The following is a 25594-nucleotide window of genomic DNA, read 5'->3' as shown; positions in this document are numbered from 1 at the left end:
ATATTATATGTTCTAATGATAAAACCATACCAGCATTAAAAGTACAAAAGTGCCTTATTACATATTTTGAGCCAATAGACTGATATAATCATCATATATTAAATTTTATTATCCAGATTGTTTTCTATAATTTTTACTGGTAGAAAAGCATATAATATCATAATACATAGAAATAATATGCTGATCATGTGGGTATGTTCAGAGTACTATGTAAGCAGTTAAATTCAACTGATACTTTTAGCTTTAGTGTGCATTTTTCTAAACTCATGAAAAGAATTGACTTGTGGTCTCAACAAAATCATGTAGCACTTTGGGACAAATATGCATAAAAGCATCCCTGCGCTGGAGGCCAAGACACAGAAGACCTCCACAGCAACCATAGCCTTGCCCTTAGTGCTGTGGTAGACAGGGAGGAAGGTGACCCAGACACTGCAGAACACCAGCATGCTGAATGTCAGGAGCTTGGCCTCATTGAATGTGTCAGGCAGATTCCTGGCCAGGAAAGCTACAGTGAAACTGGCTAGAGCCAGAGAGCCCATGTATCCCAGGACACAGTAAAAAGCAATCACTGAACCTTTGTTGCAAACAATGATGATGTGTCCATGTACCATGTATAGATCAGCATCAACAAATGGAGGAGAAATTCCCAGCCAGATTCCACAGAGAATCATTTGGATCATGGTACACATGGGAACAATGTAAATAGTTGCACCTGAAAGCAGCAGCCACCTCAATCTTCTACCTGGAACAGTGATCTTAAATGCTAGTACTACAGTAATTGTCTTGGCTAAGATACTAGAGACAGACACAGTGAACACAATAGCAAATGTGGTCTGCTGTAGGATGCAGCTGGCCATACTGGGATGACCAATGTAGAGCACAGAAGAGACAGAACAAAATATGAGAGAAATGAGTAGGACATAACTGAGAGTTTCATTATTGGCCTTGACTATGGGAGTGTCTCGGTGTTTCAAGAAGACACAGAGTACAACAGCTGAAAGAGCAGAGAAGCACAGAGCCAAGCCAGCCAGAGCCATTCCCAAGGGTTCTCCATAATCCAAAAAGGTCACAACCTTTTTGAGGCATTTAGTTTGATCTGTGTTGGCATACTCATCCTCTGGACACTTCACACATTGATCCATGCCTAGTATAGGAAGGGAAGCATTTTCAGATTTAGGTTTTCTAGAATAATCAAAAGATACAGTAATCTTACACTTTAGAAATTCATAACTAACATAGACTAACTTCTAGTGTTAGAAGCAAATTTAAATACGGGAACTTCATAAGATGTGATCCTAATTATCGTTGCTTCTAATCTTTATGCAAGCATCTCTTCATATTTATTTAATATGTTCAAGATATTTATTGTATTTTTCAAAAACAAAACTGTTTTGCATAATTTTTGTTTCCACAATAGTATGTTTTATATTGATCACTCATAGCATCACACTTGTTTCGTTATAATTGTATATTTTGTAAAAGAAGAACTTTGAAGGAGATGTGTGGTGTCAATGCATCTATGTATCAGCAAACAGTGTGGTGCTACATGCATTCTCAAGCATATATTTAGGCATATAAACTGTACTAGTCCATGTCTTAGAAAAGAATTTACAGTCAGATTTTTTAAACCATTAGAATACAAACTCTCTTTGAAATATTTTTCTTATACACACAAATATTATATCCCTTATCATTCATTGTGGAAACTTGCCTTTTAAAGAGACAGACATAGTTAGATAACACCATAGTCAAAAAAATTTAGAGTTTTGGAGTTCAGTCCAATGGATACCTCTATAAAATCAGTAACTCAGTTAGGACTTGAAAATTATGATGAAAGGGTTTAAAGAACTTAAGAGCTCAAGGACAAGAGAGTTTTATATAAAGGTGTATTTTCTAAGAAGGTCACAAGTAACACCCATAAATATCTCACTACAAAGGGCTTCTTAACCCTGAGCTGACTTAAAATAAAAACAAAACAACATGACACACTGGAGTAGAGAAGGAACTTCATGCATAATTCTATTTAGAGATATATAGATATCTTACAAATAGAATTATAGATAATAAGGCAATATGGAGAGTGATTTAAAAATATTTTCACTGAGAAGCATATACTAATTAATTATAATTAGATAAGAACAGTATAGTCCCTGTGTACATACAAGTAATATATAGAGTGATGTGTTTGTACATACAAATATATATATGTATATAAGTGTTTGTATGTATGTCTGTATGTGTGTGTGTGACATACAGGGAGAGAGATAAAAGGAGAGACAGAGAGAAAGACCACTTAATAAAATGCCATAAATTTGAAAAAGTGTAAGGAGGGAGTTTGGGAGTTAGACGTTTTTGAGATTCCTTCCATTTGTATACTGGTAGTTTACATAATAGTATATTCAGTTATTTCAATCAAATTAAGCTAATAGATCAAAGTGAAAAATGGTGTTCTTTTACTACTACTGAGTATTTTCATTCAATGATGTACATTTGCGTTCATTTTCTATCTCCTTCTTGATTTTTCTGAACAGTGTTATCTAAATGGATAAGGAGAAGTATTCAAACACTCCAACATTTTACTCACCTAAAAATAATAAAGAAGCTTTCCTACTTTCCTCATATTTCTTAAATATAGTATTTAAAGTTCTAGCTAGAGCAGTTACACCACCAAAGGCAATCAGAAGATACAAATTGTGAAGGAAGTACCCAAGATACTTTCAGATGATATGATAGTATATATACTGACACCCCAAAATGCCACCAGAGAATTCATATGGCAGATGAACAATTTCAGCAAAGTGGCAGGGTATAAAATTAACTCAAACAAATCAGTAGCCTTTCTTTATACAAATGATAAACAGTCTGAGAAAGAAATTAGGGAAACAGCACCTTTCATAATAGCCATAAATTCTACAAATATTTTGGTTTGACTATTGCCAAGCAAGTGAAAGATCTCTCTGACAAGAATTTTAAACATCTGGAAGAAGAAATTGAGGAAGACCTCAAAGGATGTAAAGATCTTTTTTGCTCAGCAGTAGTAGGATTAACATAGTAAAAATGGACTTCTTACCAAGAGAAATCTATAGATTCAATGCAACCTCCATTGAAATTCCAACACAATTTTTCAGAGATATGGAAAGAGCAATTTTCCACTGCATAAGAAAAAACAAAAAAACCCAGGACAGCCAAAACAATTCTCAACAATAAAAGAACATCCAGGGAAAATCACCATCCCTGACCTCAGACTGTACAACAGAGCAATAGTATTAAAACAGTGTGGTACTAGTACAGAGACAGACAGAATGATCAATTGAATAAAATAAAAAACCCCGAAATAAACCCATAGTTTGTGACACCAGGAGGAAAGCAACAATACAAAACAACCAGAGCCCCCCACCCCCACCCCAGGGTCTAAACCACCAGCCTGGGAGCACATAGGGAAGAACCCATGACACCAGCAGTATATGTAGGGGAGGATGGCCTTGTTGGGCATAGGTGGGAGAGGAGTTTCTTGGTCCCATAAAAAACGAACACAGAGTGTGTGTGTGTGGGAATCTGAGGGTGGTGAGAGGGTAGTTGGGGGGGGGATAGGTGCAGGGTACTGCCTCATAGAAGCATGAGGAGGGGGGAATGGAAAGGAGGTTTCTGGGTGGTGGGAGGAAGTGGGGTAAGGGGATAAAATCTGAAAGGTAAATATAATACCCAATTCAAAAATAATGAAAAAAAAAGGGGGGGGAAGGAGAAAAAAGAGAAAAAAAAGAAAGAAAAACATAGGAGATTTAATAACATAAAGGGAAGGATTTAGAAATTTAGGAGGCAATTTATGTTAATTGAAACAACATCATAGATGCTGGAAAATCACACCCTCATAGAAGCACAAGGAGGGGGTTGGGATAAGGGGTTCCTTGTTGGTGGGGGTAATTGGATAAGGGGATAAAATTTGAAATGTAACTATTACAACCAATTTTTTAAAAAGGGAAAAAAAAAAGAAAAGTTGCTAGAACCAACATCTTTAAAACAATGTCAACCCTCTAGGTAAAAAATTTTTTTTCTTGATACTAAAACTTGTTCTGAGAATTGTATATTGCAGAATACACAGCCTTGGTATATCTACTCATCAAGCATACTGAGCAGACCTGCCCAAACCTCTGATGTCCTGGAATTCCATCTGGATGCAGTGAAGACACAGCATCAGAGGCTTATCAATTTACACTCCCCCCCCCTTCTAATATCTCAATGCCCTTAATCAGCTTGAAGAAGTTAAAGAAGAGTCAGCGCCCCTATTCCCTGGGCTTGGGGACTAAGGTGGTTAATATTGGTCTGTCTTTCTAGGGAAAAGTAGTGGTTTTGTTGGAACAGGGAGGATTAGCTAGGACTTATTGCATAGCCATAACCTATTGGTAGAAATCTGTATAATTAATATCAAGATGAAGGTATAATTTCTTAAATGGTACAACATTTACTTTGATTTCAAATTTAAGGTTTTCATTGGTATGAGCTTCTTATTGATATAAAAGTGAGATGAATATTGATACTCTCATGGGCATTGTGCCTATATAACACATTTAGTTATACAAGGCTTAAACCCAGTCCTTCTTTAACTTTTTTAACTGATTTGGGATGGTTAGCCTATGAGTTAAGGGACTGTAGCAAATTCATGGCTTTGAGTTTATTGTTAGGGTGTTTCCCATATTTTATTTAGAAATAGCCGAGAGGAGTTAACAGACAACAGTCCATATGGACTTACATGGATAGTTGGTTTTCAAAACATCAGAAGTCCATAGAATTGACGTTACAAATATTTATATATTAATGTTCATTTTGATTAGAGACCTGTCTGCTCCTGACAGCTTCCTGGCATGGATTCTAAGAAATTGAGCATCCATGGAGTTACTCCAGTTGTGCAGTGACAGCCACTAGGCAAGAATTGCCTCTTTCCATCTACAGACAAATTACTATCCAGAAAAGACACACTTGCAGAATAGTCAACTGATTATATCTGCCTAGACAGAGTAATCAGCTCTTAATAATTCTGCATCAATAATTTCTGTCAGATGATCCTGGGCCAGAAGGCTGAAGATTTGATGCTCCAATGTTTGGCAGTATAGGAACTTTCCAGGTGTTCAGCATTCTCTATAAATTGGCTAAGTTTTAGAAGCTATGCTTATTGCTTCCCATAATCTCAGTGAACTCAGTTATTCTGGATTTCTGATGGGGTGAAGACCTATAGTCTCATAGCCAATTCTGGCTATTTACTTTGAGAAAATAGATCTGAGTGGATGGTTTTCAGCTGACATTCATTCTAAAGCCAAGAAAAAAGCCAGGTTCAAAACTAAGTGCTTTAGTTAGGACAGATGACAGAGGTTCTGGTTAGTCAACAAAATGTTGGACTGGGTATTAGGACTACCTTGTACCTCACCGGTACAATTAAGAATAACTATGCTCTAATTTGCATTTTGAGAGAAAAGTTTTATTTTAACAGCAAGGGTGAAGCTAGGTGATGAGAGAGAGAAAGAGAGAGAAAGGGGGGGGGCATGGAGGCAGATGTTCATGTGTCTCCACCAGTCAAAGATAGTTTATATATATATAGGTTGGCTATTGGGTTACACTTCTGATTGAGCATTACAAAACTTATAAACCCTTTGACTAACATTTTTAAAAATGTATAAAAGCAAAAAGGAGGATGGGGAATGGGGTAGGGCTTTCTAGGGAGGGGAAATGGGGAAAGGGGATGGCATCTGAAATGTAAATAAAATATAAAATAAATAAATAAACAACAAAAAACCACAAAAAACAAAATACAAAAAAACAAAAAACAAACAAACAAACAAACAAAAAAAGAAATAAACCCATACACCAACAGACACTTGGTCTTTGACAAAGAAGCCAAAAATACACTGGAAAAAAGAAAGCATCTTCAATAAAAGGTGCTGGTCTAACTGGTGGTCTTTATTCAGAAGAATGAAAGTAGGTCAATATTAATCCTCTTGCACAAAGTTCAAGTTAAAGTAGATCAAGACCTTAACCTAAAACCAGATACACTGATCTAATAGAAAAGAAAGTTGTAAAGAGCCTTGAACTCACTGGCACAGAAGAAAATTTCCTGAATAGAATACCAATGGCTCAGGCTCTATGATCAAGAATTGATAAAGGGGACCACATGAAAGCTTCTGTAAGGCAAAATACACCATCAATTGCAAAATTTGCCAACCTACTGATCAGAAAAAAATTCTTTACTAACTTTCAATCTGACCAGAGGCTAATATCCAAAATATATAAAGAAATGAAGAAGGTAAACTCCAGAGTACCAAATAACCCAATTATAAAATGGGGTACAGAACTAAATGAAGATTCCACAACAGAAGAATCTTGAATGGCTTAAAAGCAATTTAAATAATTTTCAAAGTACTTAGTCATCAGGGAAATGCAAATCAAATCAACACTGACCCTGAGATTCTACCTCAACCAATCAAAATGGCTAAGAACAAAAACCTGAATGACAATACATTCTGGCAAGAACGTGGAGAAATAGGAACACTCTTCCTTTTCTGATAGGATTGCAAACTAGTAGAACCCCTTTGGATATCAATCTTGCGGTTCCTCAGAAAATTGGAAATAGTTCTTCTTGAAGACCTAGATAAACTACTAAAGTATGACATACCATATCACAGTGACATGTGCTCTATGAGGTTCATAGCAGCCTTATTTGTAATAGCCAAATGCTGGAAACAACCCAGATGACCGTCGAACAAAGAATGGATACAGAAAATGTTGTTTATTTACACAATGTAATACTCTTTTGCTATTAAAAATGAGAACATCATGAATTTTGCTGTCAAATGGATGGAACTAGAAATATTATCCTGAGTGAGATAAGTCAGACACAAAGGAACACATATGGAATATACTCACTGTTACGTGGATATTAGTCAAAAAGTACAGCAAACCTAGGAAACAACCCACAGACCATAAGAAATGCAACAAGCAGAAATGACCAAGTGCAGATGTTTCAATTTCACTTAGAAGGGGGAAGTAAATAATCACAGGAGAGGCAGAGTTTGGGAGGGAACTGGATAGGAGAGGGGAGGGAAAGTTAGAAACAAGAAGTAGATCAGATATGGGAGCCAGGAGAGAATCCCACCACCCAAATACTATGAAGTGAAATAAGCAGCCTGCGGGCAGCAGTGGGGGACCTTCTAAAAAGTACCAGACACTTAGGAGGTGAGAGACTCTCAGAACTCATTGGGGGTAACCTTAGCAAAAATGGCCAGCATTGGGGAGATGGAATTCAAAGAGTCCACCTTCAGTAGATTGACAGGGCCTCAGGTGGAGAGACAATGCAACTAATCCACAGTCAAAATTTCTGACTCAGAATTTTTCCTGTGTAATAGAACTGCAGGGACAAAAATAGAGAAGAGACTGTTGGAAAAACAGTCCAATGACAAGCCCAAATTGGGATGTGTTTCATGGAGTGAGAGGAACCAAGACCTCACACTATTACTGGTGCTATGATGTGCTTATACATGGGAGCCTGGCATGACTGTCCTCTGAGAGAACCTAGAAGCAGATTACTGAGACAGAGGCAGTCGCTTATATACAACCATCATACCGAAATCAAGAACTCTTATGTTTGAATTAGGGGAAGGATTGAGGAATCTGTTAGGGAGAGCAATCTTGCTTCGGACAGTATACAGTGACAGGAACTGCCTGCAGTAGGAAAGGATGGAGACATCTCAGAAAGCCATGGCAGCTCCTTGTAAAAGAGGATGGTGTCTGGGACCCTGAGAAGCAGGAGACACATCCCTCTGGGGAACCCTCCATCTGAAATAAGGGACTGCCTGCAGTAAGACAGGATGGAGATGTCTCAATAGCCTGTGGCAGCTCTTTGTAAGAAAACAGTTGTTCCCATTTCTTTTAACCTTAGCCCTGGACAACAGTTGTATAGATTTCATTTGTGTATGACTGTTTTTCAGTTGGCCTTGATGTGCATAATTATTCTATTATATCTGACTTTCTTACTTTTTATTTATTCTGCTCTGGTGAATTGTGTGAAACCAGATGTTTCTTGATGTAATGATTCTTAAACAATTAAAAATTGAGTCATGGGGCACAGCACAGCACAGTCCTAATGGCCCAGGTGCATGCTGTGTGTTCTCATCTTGGAAGCAATACAATAACTGCACAATGGTAGTCCCAGATTAATGCTTGACTTGCAAAGAAAGTTTGAAGAAATTATTAGAAAATGAACTAGAGCCAAAATTGGAACCCTGAGAAAGAAAAAAAAAAACAATTTAAGTTCTGAGAAGTTTTGCACAACATTCAAGAGTGGTTCCTAAATCAGCAAACACAGAATATGTAAAATCATATACTAGTAAAACTAAGTCAAAACACTGGGATTCTTAGGAGAGTCATTGGGTACAATGTGCAGAAAAAGAAAGCTAGTAGAACTACTGAGTTAATGGTTAACTTGATTCTCTGTGGCCACTGCCTGGCAGCTTTGCCAATGTCATTTATCATTAGAGCTTCACAGGAAAATGCAAGTAGCTGACCTCAGAGCTCTGAGCCCTAAAATATAATAAGTTAAATGTTAAAGTTTAAATAATGAAAAGTTTGAAATTATTATTATTTTTGACAACAGGATTGGGAATAGGCAAGCTTGAAACTTGGAGGAACAATTGTAATTCTTAATTCTTTATGGGATGTAGTTATACTTTTGAGTTTGATTTGGCAATGATTACACAATGTCTTATTTTCTATCTAGTTTTGCAGTATCAATAAAAACTGGGGTAAGAGAAAGCCAAAGAAGCATATGGGGTGAATGTGGTAAGAGAGAGTGAGTGAGAGACTGAGTGACAGGATGAATGGAGAGAGCATGTATATAGCATGTGAAGAGAATATGAAGAATGAGTGAAGAGAGAATGTCAGGTGTGTATGGAGAGTGTGTGAATGAATGAAAGGAGAGGATATGTTGTATATGTGACATGTGTGTAAAGAGTATGTGTGAGAGTGAAAGAAGAATGCACAGAAGTGTGAAAGAATGTGGGTATTCAAGGAAAGAAAAGCTCCAGTGTATCTGGTTTTATGTGAAGGTCCTTTATCCAATTGGACTAGAGCTTTGTACAAGGAGATAAGAATGGATCAATTTGCATTCTTTTACATATTGTCCTCCAGTTGAACCAGCACCATTTGTTGAAAATGCTGTCCTCTTTTCACTGGACAGTTTTAGCTCCTTTGTCAAAGATCAAGTGACCATAGGTCTGTGGGTTCATTTCTGGGTCTTCAATTCTATTCCTTTGATCTTCCTTTCTGTCTTTATACCAATACAATGCAGATTCTATCATTCTTGCTCCATAGTACAGCTTGAGGTCAGAAGTTCTTTTATTGTTGAAAATACTTTTTATTATCCTGATTTTTGTTATTCCAAATATATTTGGGAATTTCTCTTTCTAACTTTATGAAGAATTGCTTTTAATAGGGATTGCACTGAATCTGTAGATTGCTTTAGGCAAGATGGCAATTTTTACTATATTAATCCTGCCAATCCATGAACATGGGAGATCTTTCCATCCTCTTAGATCTTCTTAGATTTCTTTCTTTAGAGGCTTGAAGTTCTTGCCTTACAGAACTTTCACTTGCTTGGTCAGTTTCACACCAGGATATTTTATACTATTTGTGACTATTGTGAAAGGTGTCATTTTCCTAATTTCTTTCTCAGCCTGTTTATCTTTTGAGTACAGGAAAACTACTGATTTCTTTGAATTAATTTTATATTCAGCCACTCTGCTGAAGTTCTTTATCAGGTTTAGGAGTTCTCTGGTAGAAGTTCTGGGGTCACTTATGTATACTATCATAACATCTGCAAATTGTGATATTTTGGCTTCTTCCTTTCCTATTTATATCTCTTTAATTTCTGTTTATTGTCTAATTGCTCTGACTCGGACTTCCAGTACTATAATAAATAGATAGGGAGAGGATGGGCAGCCTTATTTAGTCCCTGATTTTAGTGGGATTGTTTCATGTTTCTCTTCACTTAATTTGATGTTGGCTGCTGGTTTCCTGTATTTTGCTTTTACTATGTTTAGGTATGGGCCTTGAATTTCTGATCTTTCCTAGACTTACCACGAAGAGATGTTGAATTTTATCATATGATTTCTCAGCCTCTAGTGCAGTGATCATGTGAATGTTTTTTTTTTTACTTTGCTTATATAGTGGATTACATTGATGGATTTCTGAATGCTGAACCATCCTTGCATTCCTGGAATAAAACCTACTTTATCATAATGAATGATTGTTTTGATTTGTTCCTGGATTTGGTTTGTGAGAATTCTATTGTGGAGAAGATGGGGAAGAACCTCGAATACCTAGGCACAGGAGAAAGGTTCCAGAATATAACACCAATGACTTATGCTCTAAGAGCAAGAATTAACAAATGGGACCTCATAAAATTGCAAAGCTTCTGTAAGGCAAAGGACACTGTCAATAGGACAAAATGGCAACCAACAGATTGGGAAAAGATATTTACCAATCCCATATCCGATCAAGAGCTAACAACAAATATATACAAAGCATTCAAAAATTTAGACTCCAGACAACCAAATAACCCTATTAAAAATGGGGTACAGAGCTGAACAAACAATTCTCAACTCAGGAAACTTGAATGACCTATGAGAACCTAAAAAAAAAAAATGTTCAGCATCCTTAGTCATCAGGGAAATGCAAATCCAAACAACCCTGAGATTCTACCTCACACCAGTAAGGAAGGCTAAGTTCAAAATCTCAGGTGATAGCAGAGGCTAGAAAGGATGTTGAGAAATAGGAACACTTCTCCTTTGTTTGTGGGATTGCAGGCTGCTGCACCCACTCTAGAAATGATTCTGGTGGATCCTCAGAAAACTGAGCATAGCATTACCTGAGGACACAGCTATTTCACTCTTGGGCATATACCTAGAAGATTCTCCAACATATAACAAGGACATATGCTTGACAATATTCATAGCAACCTTATTTATATTAGCCAGAACCTGGAAAGAACCCAGATGTCATAAAACAGAGGAATGGATACAGAAAATGTGGTACATTTATACAATGGAATATTACTCAGCTATTAAAAACAATGACTCCGAGAAATTTTTATGTAAATGGATGGAACTAGAAAATATCATCCTGAGTGAGGTAACCCAATCACAAAAGAACACACATGGTATTCACTCATTGATAACTGGATATTAGCCCAGAAGCTCACAATACCCAACATGCAACTCGCAGACCACATGAAGCTCATGAAGAAGGAAGACCAAAGTGGGTACTTCAGTCCTTCTTAAAAAGGAGTAACAAAATACTCATGGGAGCAAATATGGAGACAAAGTGTGGGACAGAAACTGAAGTAGGGTGGTCTGGAGACTGGATATAATAATTGGGGAATGCAAGTAGGAACTATAGAGACAAGCTTTAAAAATAAAATACAAAAGATAGAAAGGTGGTTCTCACACATGGAAGGCATAATAGGAAAAATGCATAAACTGGTCAAAGATATTGTTACATATACAAAAAAAGACAGCAGAAAATTTTCAGTAAATCTGTTATTCAAAGAAAAGAGAAGATCTAGGCATATCAGGAACCTAGGAAGGAGCATGACAATTGTAAGTTCCATAAAATATTTTTAATAAAATAATCAAAGAAAATATTTCTACTCTAAAAAAATGAATATAAAGGCACAAAAGCATGCAAAACACTAAATAGATTTCTCAGAAATGTAAGTCCCATTGCTATATAATAACCAAAACACAAAATATATACAAGACAAAAATGTTAAAACCTGTAAAGCCAGTAGATTAAATAACATATGATATCAAAAGTCTTAGAAGTATACCTGAGTTCTTAGATTCTAAAAGCCAGAAGCATTTGTAAAGAAGATTTTCAGACTTTAAAAGACTACAGATACCAGCCCAGATTACGATATTCAGCAAAGCATTCAATTATATTAAAGGGAGAAAATAAGATATTTCATCATAGGTTTAAATTTAAACAATATCTACCAACAAATATAGCCATACATAAGCACTAGAAGAAAAAAATCCAAATGAAGGAGGTTAACTACCTCATGAAAATTTAAAAAATAAATAATCTTACATCACCAAAGCAAAATACTGAAACCATGAGCAACGATAAACTCACCCCACCAAACACCTGCCCACTCACAAATATTTCCTCTACTATCACTATAACTACAATTTCCAGCCCTAAGCCCCACAACCACACACACACACACACACACACACACACACACACACACACAGAGTGACACACACACACTCGAACACACTCAAACACACACAAACTGCAACTAATAATCATTGGCCTTTGATATAACTCAATATTAATTGTCTTAATTTGCCCATGTTAAGACACAAATAAATAAAATGAATACAAACATGACTCATCCTTTTGATCTATGCAAGAAATACACCTCAACATCAAAAGTACATAGTATCATTGCCTCAGGGTAAAGGCTTGAAGAAAGCATTCCAAGAAAATTGACCTGAAAGACAACCTGTTATACAGATGTTGATATCTAACAAAATTGATATCAAGCCAATATTAATCAAAAGAGATGGAGAATGACAATGTGTACTGAACAAAGAAAAATAATCAAGATAACATGTCAACTACTGATATCTATGCTACAAAGAAAAGGACAGTACCCTTTGTAAAGGAAACACCAGTACTGATTAAATCATGCGATGACTATCACATACTGATGGTAGGATTCTTAAACTCCCTACTCTCCACAGTGGAAATGTCATTGAGACTAAAACAAATTATTACTGGTGCTAACTGATGTTATGAATCAAATTAATTTAAAAATATTTATAGAACATTCCACCTCAATCTTTAAGGATATATACTTGTTTTTTCAGCAACTCCCAGAATTTCCTCCAAATTAAACTACTCAAAAACAAAGTAAATATGAAAAGGCAGAAGAAAATTGGAATAACTCATAGATCCTATAAGACACAGTGGATTAACACAAGACACAATCAACAGCTTAGAGAGAGAAACCTTTAAATCTCTTGGGTAGCAAACAAGATTTAGTTTAATGAAATAATTGATCACGACAAAAATTAATAAATTTAAAACCTTCACCAAGCATACTACACGAGGAGCATTCAGGTTAAAACTCATCTCTGAAATTGTTCTGCCTGCTGAGTCCCACCAGTCATACTAACTTGTTCCTGTTATGCCTCTTCAGGAATCACACTAGGGTCTTTATTCAAGATGGAGCTTGCACTTGGCACTATCACTGACACAGGGGGACAGGAGGGTGGAGCTCTTGAGCCCACAGATAGATAATGGTTTATAGAATATGGGGAGCAAGTGAGGGGCTTTCTAGCTTGGCAAGCATATCTTTGAATGTAAGCTTAAAGGTGGGTGTTCTGAAGCAAAATTTTGAATAATCACAGTCTGAAAGTACATCTGGAAATACCAGACAAATATGTATTGGCTTTTGCTAGGGAGTAGCTAGCAAGTAACTGTCAATATACCTGTAAATAACTCTGGAAACTGATCAAAATTATCAGCAAACTAGTGGATATAAGACTAACACACACACATACACACACAATTAGGAGGTTCCCTATATATCAATGAAAAATTGACTGAAGAAGAAATTAGAGAAAAACACCTCATAATAAACTCAAATAAAGTAAAATATCTTATGGAAATTATGATTAAACAAATGAAAGTATTGTAGTAAAAACATAAACCACAAAACTTTGAAGGAAGTAAGTTAAATAGTATCAGAATATAGAAAGATCTCGCAATGATTTAAATCAGTTGAGTAACATAGTATAATAGCCAACCTTCCAACTTCAACATATGTATTCAACCAATCCCATTAAATGCCAACAAAAAATTTTTATAGACCTTAATAGAACATTTCCTAATCTTGAAAAATAACAAAATTGCTTGATGAATCACTATTTCTAATTTCAAGTTGTACCATAGAACTATAGTTGTAAAAGTTGCATGCTATTGTCATAAACTATGAAGATTAATCAATGGAATGAAACTGAAGATGAGAGATAAATTTACAAACGTATGGACCCTTGGTACTTCATAAAGAATCCAGAAACACAAACTTAGGTGATGCTTGGGGGAAAGGAATCTTTAAGAAATGGTGTTGGTTAAACTGGATGTCTGTATGTAGACTATAAATAGATCCAGATTTATCTCCATACACAATTCTCCTGTCTAATTGCATCAAAGACCTCAACATAGAATTAGACCAATGTACATAAGTGTAAGAGAATGTTCAAAAGAATACAATGACACAAGACATTGTGTCCTGAACAAAAGGCTGAGAGGCCAGGTACAAACACCAAAAAACTATAGTGGGTCATTTTATAATTGATCATCTTCTTTAAACCAAAGGACACCAAAAATTAAAAAATACCACAGCCTAAGGATTGGTATAACATTTACCCCTTTGCATTAAAAGGAAGCCTAATATCCAAAATATAGAATGACTTCAGAAACTAGGTAACAAAAATAATATTTAAAATTTAGGTATATAATTATATAAATGGAGAATTGTAAAGAGAGGAGTCTCAAATGGCTGTGAAACACTTAAAGAGAGTTTCATCATCCTCAACCATTATGGAAAGGCAATTCAAATCAATTTAGGGATTCCATCTTTAGCTGACAAATGGCTAAGTTCAATAACAGAGGTGATGGCTCATGTAAGCAAACATGTGGGACAAGGCGAACATGTCTCCATTGCTGATAGGAATAAAAACGTATTAAACAACTATGAAATAAATATGGCAATTTCTCAGAAAACTGGGAATAGATATATTTCCAAACCCAGCTATACCATTCTTGTATATTTGCCTTGTACTCTCATGTACCACAAGGACAATTGTTCAACTATGTTTTGGTGTCTACAGTCAAAATAGCCAGAAACTGAAAACAAGTAGATATACTTTAACAGAAGCCTGCATAATAAATAGCATATATTTATAAAATATAGTATTAGTAAGTTGTTAAAAATTAAATGGCACCATGTATTTTTTAACAAATGGATGGAATTAGAAAAAGTCATCCTGAGTCAAATAACCAACATCTAGAAAACAGATGTAGTGTCATTCATTTAAAAGGTGATATTAGTTGTTAATAAATGATTAATAAAAAACAGTGCACTGAACCAGAGAAGCTAGTTAATCAAGAGGTCTTCAGCAAAGGAGCACGAGTCTTACTAGGATGAAGAAATTGAATTAGTCCATTTTGTTGTTGAGGGCAGAAGACAGGAGAGCAAGTGGTCTGTTGTGAGCTATGGAAGGAGAGTGAAGAGAGAACAGCTGGAATTTGAAGTTATTTGCTTGACTATGTAGAAATATAGTACAGTAAAAACATTTTGGAATTTATGAGGATGGCCTTAGTGAACATGTCTACTAATGGAGATTACAGAGGCTAATGTTTGGCTCTTTGGCAATCCTTAAAGTGGTGTTCTGGGTTAAAATTGGTTGAGTTCTTGACTTAGAAGATGACAAGAAAATCTGTAAACAATCCATGTTGATGCTAGGTCAGAATATAACCATCTCAAACCTGATAGCATGGCCCCACTGCTTATGGTAACTTCAACACTTGTTATTGAATATGGAAAGGTGTAGTTGGTATGGGTTAGAAGTCTTTTACTACGGGTTATGTAAAGATAAACATAGATGTTACAATATTTTCTATACCTTTCACCTACAATTAAAACAAGTTACAAGATGTGCTTGCACAATGGTAGCACATAACTTGTTGAAATGACCAACAAATGACACATTGAACCTGATACCCACTCTACAAGGTGTCCATGCCTAACCCTACTTGGATAGTCATAACCTGGACAATGGATAGTCCAGAGAATTAGCAAATCCTAAATAGTACTGTTCTATAAAAAATTAAATTAAAGAATGATTCCTAATATGTATATATGTAATATTTATTACATATATTATTATTATTATTATTATTATTATTATTATTATTATTATTTATTATATTGTTAGATCAGTGCCCTATCCTTGCATCAGCAAAGAAGCTTTTCCTTTTTTTGTTATTGGTGTTTTATTTTTTTTTTTTTTGTGACAGGGTTTTTCTGTGTAACTCTGGCTGTCCTGGAAAAAACTCTTCTGTAGACCAGGCTGGCCTCGAACTCTGAAAATCACCTGCCTCTGCCTCCTAAGTGCTGGGATTAAAGGCATGCACCACCACAGCCCTGCCAGAGAAGCTTTTCTAAGTAGCAGATAAGAGCAGGTATATAGACCCTTAGCCAGGAATGCAGAGACTAAATTAGATATCTTCATCATATTTTTGCATTTCAATTAGGCAGGACTCTCACATGAGAGTCACAAAACTTAAAGCATTAGCAAGAAGCCTATGTTGGTCTGCACCACAGCCTCTGGATATAGAGTATGACAGTTAGCTTGAGTTTCTGTGGGACTCCTAACAGTGGGAGCAGGTATATTTCTGACTGTTTGTAGACCTTTGAAACTCATTTTCTCCTATTGATTTGCCTTATCCATCCTTGACGTGATGACTCTTGGCTTGTCGTATTGTATCTTATGTCGTTCTGTTTGACCATCTTCTTTTGGAATTCCACACTTTTATGAACATAAAATAAAAGGAGAATGGTTCTGGAAGACAAGGATGTGGGAGGAAGCCAAGAAGAATAGAGGGATTGGAAACATGACTGGATGTACTATATAAGAGAAGACTCTATATACAATAAAGAAAAAAATGTATATGAGCAAGGCAAATTTAATAAAATTTATTTTAGTGTCCTGTATTCAACCAACATAAAGGTCAGGAAATTATACTGTTTACTTGATTTTGATACATATCCTATAATATTGTTAGTATCCATAAAAGTTTTATTAACTTTTTGTACATAGCACTCTTAGTATTTTCAATTCGTACTGTAGTTTTTGGGTTGTGTATTGAAATTTGGTTAATATTTTAGTGAAAAATTTCAGACATGTATTTAATCTTCATAATCTTCACATACAAATCATATGAAACTATTTACATACATAAAAATGCATAATCTTTAATACTCTGAAGAAATATGGTTTTTATTGCTTCTAGAATTATGAATCAAAAATATAGTCCAAGACACAGAGTTTATTATTTCAAATAAATGCTACTGATTTTTTTTACTTTTATTTATTTTTCCTTTACCACAAAAAACGTTTGAGAACTATGTACATATTGGAGATACAAGCAATTTTATTACTTTGAGAAAACATACCCTTACCTGTCATGTTGGAAATTTCATTTTCTGGGCAGCGGTAACAATCAAAACAGCAGACAGCCTTTCCCTCCTGAAAGTATTTTCTGAATCCTGGTGTGCAAGGCACAGTACATATGGAGACTAGTGTCTGAAGAAAATCAGATAAATTATTGAAATAAACAGTTTAGCATATGTGACAAGCACTACAGTGAGTCACAAGAGAAAGCCAAAGAAAACTATCCCTTTACATACTCTATGATTTTATAAAGTAAAATTATATTGTCTTGTTTTAAAATGATAAAAATTTTATGAATGTATGGTGATTTTTATATCCTGAAACACGTATAAGAGAGTGAGGAAGAGAGAGGTCAAATTGATTGATTGAGAGAGAGAGAGACAGAGAGAAAGAGACAGAGGGAACCTAGGATTGTGGAAGTCAGTAAATAAGAAAATGTTAAAATTTAATTCCATAACAAAAAATGTAGGCCAGATTATAGGTAGTTTTGCTTCCTGTAAAGTGTTAAAATTAAAACTAAATTACCTGCTTGATATCTGTAGCCCACTCTATCATTTCATCAGACACAAACAGTTGTTCACCATTTGGAAAATGACCAGAAAATCTTCCTATTTTCATTTTAAGTCCATATTGTTTTAGGAAATCCATGATATAGAAAATGTCATACTCTGTATCCAGTTTTCTATTCTGGTTCATGTTTATTAGGTCTCCAGCAGGGTTTACAAATTGTATTGTCTTCAGAAAAGAGAACATCTAAAACAAATTTGTCATTTTAATTTCAACTTTTCATACATATTACTACAGAAATTAAAAAGTTTGTAATGTCACTCATATCCATTATTCACTCCTAAAAGCCACATTTATCAGAAGTATTCAGTGCTGAAAATGTAAAATATATTTCATATACATTTAAAGTTTCACTATGCTTTATAAATAGTATTTTTCACTGTATTTTATGCTGTAATATATGCACAAATGAATTTATGTTTGGACAGTAGTGATAAATTATCTATTGTTTTCTGCCACAGTGCTATTTGGTCATAAGATAGAAAAAAATTAATGCTTAATTGTTCAAAATATGGAAAAACACTTGAAATTAGTTGAGGTTTATTCAACACATTAATTAGAAATGATTTGTTCAAATAAAAGACAAGTCATTTTCATAACTTCAATTACTAATTTAATAAGAAAGTATTTCAAATGACACAATCATGAGATGCATGTATGATTGAAATATCAGAGAATCTTTCATGACATAGTTTGTAAAATCCTGACCTGGTGCCATTGTTAACTGTCACAAAAATTATAAAACTAACACGATATGCCTGTTATGCAGTGGTAGAGTATAGAAATACATGTATATTTAGGATAAAAGTTACTTATTTACAGGGATTTTGACTTAATGATTCCCTTTATGAATGTTATCTCTGTGATATATTTGCCATTCAGTGTAAGAATTATTACCTTCCAGGAGTTAAATTCTGGTACCTTTCCATCACTCACTGTACAGGTGTCTACTTGTTGCAGAAACATCTCATGAAGTGAGTGGGCCACAGCATACACAGAATTGTACATGTTGTAGCATGTTTCACTCATAGACATTCCAAGGGGTGGCACAAAAAACCACTTAAATAGGGTTTTGGTTGGACAATTCTTCAGTGTTTTACAATTAGGTGGTGGCAAAGAACACTTAAAGTAAGTCCACCACAGTTTAGCAAAAGAAATGTCATTACTATAGTTAGAAGGGTGCACTGTCTGTATAAATTGTTTAAAACCAGACATCTCAGACTGCTGATGTGAAAAAAAAAGAGTCCCATGTATGGAGTTAATCATGAAATCTCCTGTCATTGTGATCACATCAAATTGTGACACACTGACCCAGAGTCTCTGAATATTTTTATATTTCCATAGTATGAAGTTAAATTGTACAGGAGAATCTTTATCCCCATAGACAATCACAACTTTTGCTGATGACATTATGATTTGTTCATAATATTTATAAATCATTTTAAAGTTTAATTTCTCATCATATGTGATAATGGTGACAAATGCTAAGCAGACAGTGTTTCTTTCCATTACTACTCTCAATTCAGAAAGAAATTGAATTCCATGGTCATCATCTGTAATGATCACTCCTACCCAGTTCCATCTGAGGTAAACTGCTAGGGACACCATGGCTAGTGGTAGAGACGTGTCCTTAGGAGACATCTGGTAGAGATGAGGAAACTGTTCCTGGTCACTTAGATGGAGATGAAAATAACCACAGTAAATCTGAAAGATATTGACCATAAACATCTCTATGAAGAATATGGAATGCATAGGGCTCACCCTAAGATCTAAATGTTCTAGAGCACATGATAGAAGAGTGAAAAAGTGTCGATTCTTCATCTTGTTATTAAAATCATAACAAACTTCTTGTGAATTGCTATACAGGTACAGATAAACTAAATCTTCTGGTAAAACATTTCACATTATGTTGTATCTCCTGCCTTTTTGTCATTAAACTGTTGTGTTTACCAAAAAAGTGTCTAACTTTAATGTTTAATAGATCAGAGTAGATATAATTGAATTCTCTGTCATTGAATCAGCCTTGGTACTCAGAAAAGCAGACTATGGTAAGATAGTATTTCAATAAATGTAAGCCTTTGTGACTTACCTCTGGAGTTCTGGAGAAGTACAGCGTTGGTCCAAGTTTGTAAGATGTTATCCATATAGGTCCAGTAAGTACAACTAAATATCTCCTCTGATTTTTACAGTAGTAATTAGGAATAATTTCTTTTTTCTTCATGGACCAAACTCTTTCTATATTATCCGCAATTAGGTTACATTTAATCTTAACTACTAGAGAAATGTTAGGTAAAATATAAATGTTCCTATTGATTTCTTCAATAGCAAAATAAACAGAGGAAATCAAGTGGATGGTTTTAGGTGTCACCCTGTAAACAGAGCACACCATTTATGGTGGATACGGGTTTTAATTATGGTATTCTTAAGTAAAACCCATAGAGTGTTAAGCAAAGAATTCTTGAATTTTTGTGACCAATTTATATGTTGACACAGTTCCTTATTGTGATATATTTCGACATAAGAGTTCAAAATAATTTATAAATCTGAATTTCTTTAATTTTATGAATTGAATTTTATTTACTTCTGTTTTGAAATCTTGATTTTATATATATATATATATATATATATATATATATATATATATATATATAGTTTTCCATTATCTTCTTCTTTTGAACTCTTATTTAACTATGTTCTGAAATTAGACACCATGTGCTTTTTTCTTGTGATTGTTTAATTAATGTCTTTTAAAATATGAATTTTATATTAACAAGATTCTGTAATTTTTGAAATTGTCTATAGTTCCATCTTGTTTTTCTTGAACATGGTGAAATACCTATGTTTCATTTATGACTATGAAAATATTTCTGAGCCAACACTGAATCTGCTCATGGCTTGAAGTTATAACTCTAGAACCTAACATGTGAGGGACAAAAAATAAGAATCATCTGCTATCTAGAATGTTACACTTCTTTACCAAATCAGCAATAAAAAAATATCATAACCCTTCATAATGGAATGAAGAATAGGTTGCCTAACTTTTCTTGGTCAACAATTGGCAAAGTCTAAAGAATTCATATGTAATGCGAATACCACAATAATACTTACACTCTTTCCTTCATTCCACACAGTTCATATCTTTTCATTCTCTATTTGAGGCTGAACAAAACTGAGTAATATAACATTGGTTATAACTACAAGAGTTCCCTGTTTTGGTTGAGCTCCTCTTTCTTCATTTGTACACTTAGGCTGTACTAATTCCTTCTTTCTCTGCAATCACTGGCTATTACATAACTGGCCTTGAGTTCTATTGGTTCAGATTTGTATAGATTTGTCCTGTTAGTAATATGTTCACTTCAGTTTCTCTCTTTTATTAAACATATTTAACTGCATATGTCTGCTTTGATATATTTTATACAGTTTGATAATCTTATTTAACATTTACATATCATTTCAGTGTATTGTACATGAGCTTTTTTGCTTTTGCCTCCTCTGTATTTTCTGTGATGCTTTGTGACTACAGTAAATATGCATCTGGACATAACTCTTAGCTCTGAATCTGGTATTGAATGGACTTAACACTTTTATTTTCTTTATTATTTACTACTTCTTACTTTTTTTCTCATTTTTTTCTATTCATTCCTTTATTTATGGAATATATTCTTCCATTCAGAAATACCTGAAATGTGCCATACTTTTTAAGATGAAAGCCATTTTGTGCTGGAGACAGACAAGCATTTTGAAAATTGAGTTTTCTGATTAATCCTCTTCAGTTGCTGAAGTATGAAGGTTTAACATGTTAAGTAATATAAACTTTTCATTACAAACTAGTTTACAAGCAATCTTAAATAATGAAATGACTAGTAGGAGTATCAGCACTTCTGAGCTCACTTTGTACTACACACCTCTCTATTAATAAAATTGGTCAAAAGGGGGTGGTGGTTGATCAATAGAATGTAACTGAAGACCTAAAAACAAGCGCACAGCTTTGAACATATGATTTTTTTATAATAAATCCAGAAATCTGTACTAAAATAAATAAACTGTCTTGAATAATGGTACTGGCCAGACTGTATGGCTTCATCATGCAGAATAAAAATACCTCTACATCTATAATTGTGAAGAAATCTCAACACTAAATTTTGTATCCCAACTGTGCATATAAAAACTCACTGGTGATACAGTTTCAAAGGTATACTGAATGCCAAGTACATGAAAAATATAAAATAAACTCAGTGATATTTTTGAAATTCTTTGTCTTATTATATTTTGTCAGTAGATTAACTTTTGAAGTTTATAGGTTTTTGTATTTATGTTATAGCTTCTTAACTATTCTTTTTATGGGCTTCTTGTTTGTAAAGAAGCATATGTCTAATCTATTTGTATGTAAGTGTGTTTCTCTTGACTTTTTTTGTTTTTAAAGGGGCTCCTTTTCTGATGGATTGAATGATTTTTATAACCTGAAATTTTTGGTTTATCCTATTTTATTACTATTCTTTATATGACCAGATTTTAATGGCTGAAGTGAATGATGTGGGTCTGTGAGGGAGGTAATTAGTAAATGATCTTTGAGGACTTGAGGGAGGTAAATTCACAATTTAATTATGTTGTTCTAAAAATGTATTTTATATAAACAATAACAGAAACTAAATGTGATTTATGTTGTAAACTTAGATGGACTTGGAAAATAGTATGCTTAGTAAAACTATAATACCACACCGAGCATATAATCTCAATTATATTAAAAATTAAAATGCACAATTATGGAACAGAAAAGAAATTTTGGAATAGGGTAGGTATGAATTGATAAAAAGATAAAAGTTGAGGATACAACATTTAGGATTCCCTTTGAAATTTTCTAAATATTTTAAGCTTCATTGTGGTTTTGGACACACACACACACACACACACACACACACATTGCATTCACACTTGAAAAACATGGATCATAAATTATATATCTACAAAACCTACATAGAAAAAATATCAATCTAAATCAGATTAGCTATAATAAAATTTGTGTTTAATTTTTTTCAAATCATATACTTTAATTTACATTAAATTTTATTATATAATTATTTATAGTAAATGGTTTCTGTATAAAATATTAATGCTTTACATTCTTAAAATATTGTTGGTTTTGTTCTACCATCATCAGTGATGTCATATTTTATAATCTACTTAGTAAGTATTTATCAGTTGTGAGATTTCTCTTTAATCTGTGGAAAGCCTGGAGTTTATCTGATGAATATTTCTTGTTCAATGCAACACAATGTCTCCAAATTCTAAGCATAAAAGTGCAATAACATTTTAAATTTTCAAGCTTGAAAGCTCTATTTAGTTATTTGTCTCTTATTATTCCATATAAACCAACAATATACACATATGAGAAATAATGCACTCCATATATATCTGTGCATAGAAGTTGATTAAACCATGGACTGATATAAGCAATGGGATGCTGAATGAAACAAGATGCTGAAGGAAAAAGAATAGATATTTTAAAAACCGTATTCCATTAATAGATAAATCTCATATAATAGAAGGCAATAAATATAAAAGCATATCTGCAGTGCAATGTAGACTTGATTGGTTTTTTAAAAGATTGAAAATAATAGCATGGGGGAATGCATAAATCTGAAGAATTATTGGAAGGAATTAAATATGATGATAATTCATTCTATGCTATCCACAAATAAGTAAAATACAAAAAAAAGTTAACATAAGGTAGGGTAATTATGAGAAACAAAACAAAACATTTATGCATTATTCTCTGATTTATTGCAAATAACTTTGTAGATGTGCATAAAAGAAAAATAACTATCATTTAGTGCAGGTCTAATACTTATTGGTATTATAGGAGAGTTAACCTAAAAAGTATTCCAGGATGTAAATTGCATTCACTATATGAAAATCCATTAATGTAATTCACCATAAAAACAAACTCAAAAATTCATATGATCATGTGAGATACTAAAAAAGCATTGGACAAAACACAATATCTAGTTATGGTAAAAGTATTGGAGAGATCATGTGTTATAATCATAAGAATAAGAATAAACAAGGTCCTTAGATGAAATGTCCAACAGTGGGTAGAAGGAGATTGTAGAGTCCACCCTCCCTAGAAAGACAGGGTATACCATGAACAGATGGGGTTGCAATCACACATTCAAAATCTATGACCTTGAAATGTCTCTGTCTGAATAAACTGCAATGACTAAAATTGAGAAAAGACTGAGGAAAAGGAGATCCAGTCACCTAACATATTGGGCCCCATCTCAAAAGAGGCTCCAAGGCCTGACAATATTATGGATGCTATGGTGTGCTTATAGATAGGAGACTAGCATGACTCTCCTCTGGGAGGCCCAACAAGGAACTGACTGAGACACATGCAGATACTTATACCTGACCATTGGACTGAATACAGGGACCCCTGTGGTCGAATTAGGGAGAGGGTGGAAGAAGCTTAGGAAGAGGGCAACCCCATAGGAAGACCATCAGTCTCAACTAACCTGGACTGCTAGATGTCTTAAACACTTAGTCACAAACAATGCAGGAAACACTAGCATCACATGAAACCATAAGATGGAAATTGTCCTATAAAGTGAATGTCTCTAAGAGCAAGGACAAGTGTGTGATTTATTTATTTGGCATCTAACTGGATTGTGATTCAAAAAAGACAATAAACAAGCTACACTATAAAAGCACCTTAATTAGCATTCATTTACCATTCATGAAACATAAAACAAATTTTAGTTATGTTCTAGAGAAGAACAGCCAGAAGGCACATAGGGTCTCATCACGCTCTTACCATCCCTGGAATGCTTTATGTGCATTATTGCATAAATGAAATATGTACTTACTGCTTGTCTAGATTCTCACCAAAGTAATCATTCTTCACATAACCTTTCTCTGCATAAATGGAAAAGAAACAATCAACATCTTTATCTCCTAGATAATTTTCTGCATCTTTGATTCTCCAAAAGCATTTGGGGTCACTCAAATAGCAAAAAAGAAAGGAAAGCTTTAGAATCAAGAAGACAACAATCAAAGCAAACATCTTTGCCATGTCATCAAGATAGGTGCCAGATCAAAATGCAGCATGAAACATCAGGAGGACAGAATCTCACATATCAAATTTTCATGAATACATCCAAGTGTCAGTTTTATTACAGTAGTTACGATTAAAGAACACATGTGCTTCTCACAGCATTTACTCTTAAGTTCACTATTTGCCTCTGGAGGATTCTGAAGCACTCTCTAGCCCGGGGCTCTGCATCTGAGATACTATGGCCAGGTGAAAAATAGTGGAAATAATTTTGGTCATGTTGTTCTTCTATGTATCATTATAATTACATTTATGTAAGTAGAGATGAAGGTTCCAGACATGATTTCTTTTGGGAATATTTTCTCACAAGCCTAGTTCATCAATCTAGTTTTGAAATCATTCATAATATTTCATTTTGATTTCATAGGCTATTCTAGTAAGTTTTACAAGAAATTAGATCAACGAATCAAGCTCAACCCAATTGCCTTAAATGATAAAAATAATAATAAAAGTAAGCAATACTTTTATGCATCTGCAACACTTGTAGATATTAACTTTGTATTGTTGCTGTCTTACGTTTATAATGAATTGAATTACATTAGAACATGGTCATAGAAAATACATTTGGAATTAATGTTATTCATAAGCTCTTAAACAAAAGCTCATTGAATGGGAAATCCAAAGCATG

The 25594-nt window shown here is 34.2% G+C and overlaps 1 protein-coding gene across 1 annotated transcript; it reads right to left on the bottom strand.

The window, feature by feature from the left end:
* Window positions 1-224: 224 nt before the first annotated feature.
* LOC117720078 (vomeronasal type-2 receptor 116-like) lies at window positions 225-24927 on the bottom strand. The gene is made up of 6 exons (XM_034518543.1): window positions 24722-24927; window positions 19948-20227; window positions 18756-19562; window positions 17817-18044; window positions 17300-17423; window positions 225-1144 (listed from the first exon to the last, which is right to left on the bottom strand). Exons 1-6 carry the CDS (start codon window positions 24925-24927, stop codon window positions 225-227), a joined length of 2565 nt encoding a protein of 854 aa, XP_034374434.1.
* Window positions 24928-25594: the final 667 nt, after the last annotated feature.

Source organism: Arvicanthis niloticus, chromosome 1 (assembly GCF_011762505.2).
Source record: "Arvicanthis niloticus isolate mArvNil1 chromosome 1, mArvNil1.pat.X, whole genome shotgun sequence".
Classification (NCBI taxonomy): Eukaryota; Metazoa; Chordata; class Mammalia; order Rodentia; family Muridae; genus Arvicanthis; species Arvicanthis niloticus.
Note: the sequence above shows the minus strand (reverse complement) of the source record. Positions and strands in the feature narration are given on the sequence as shown.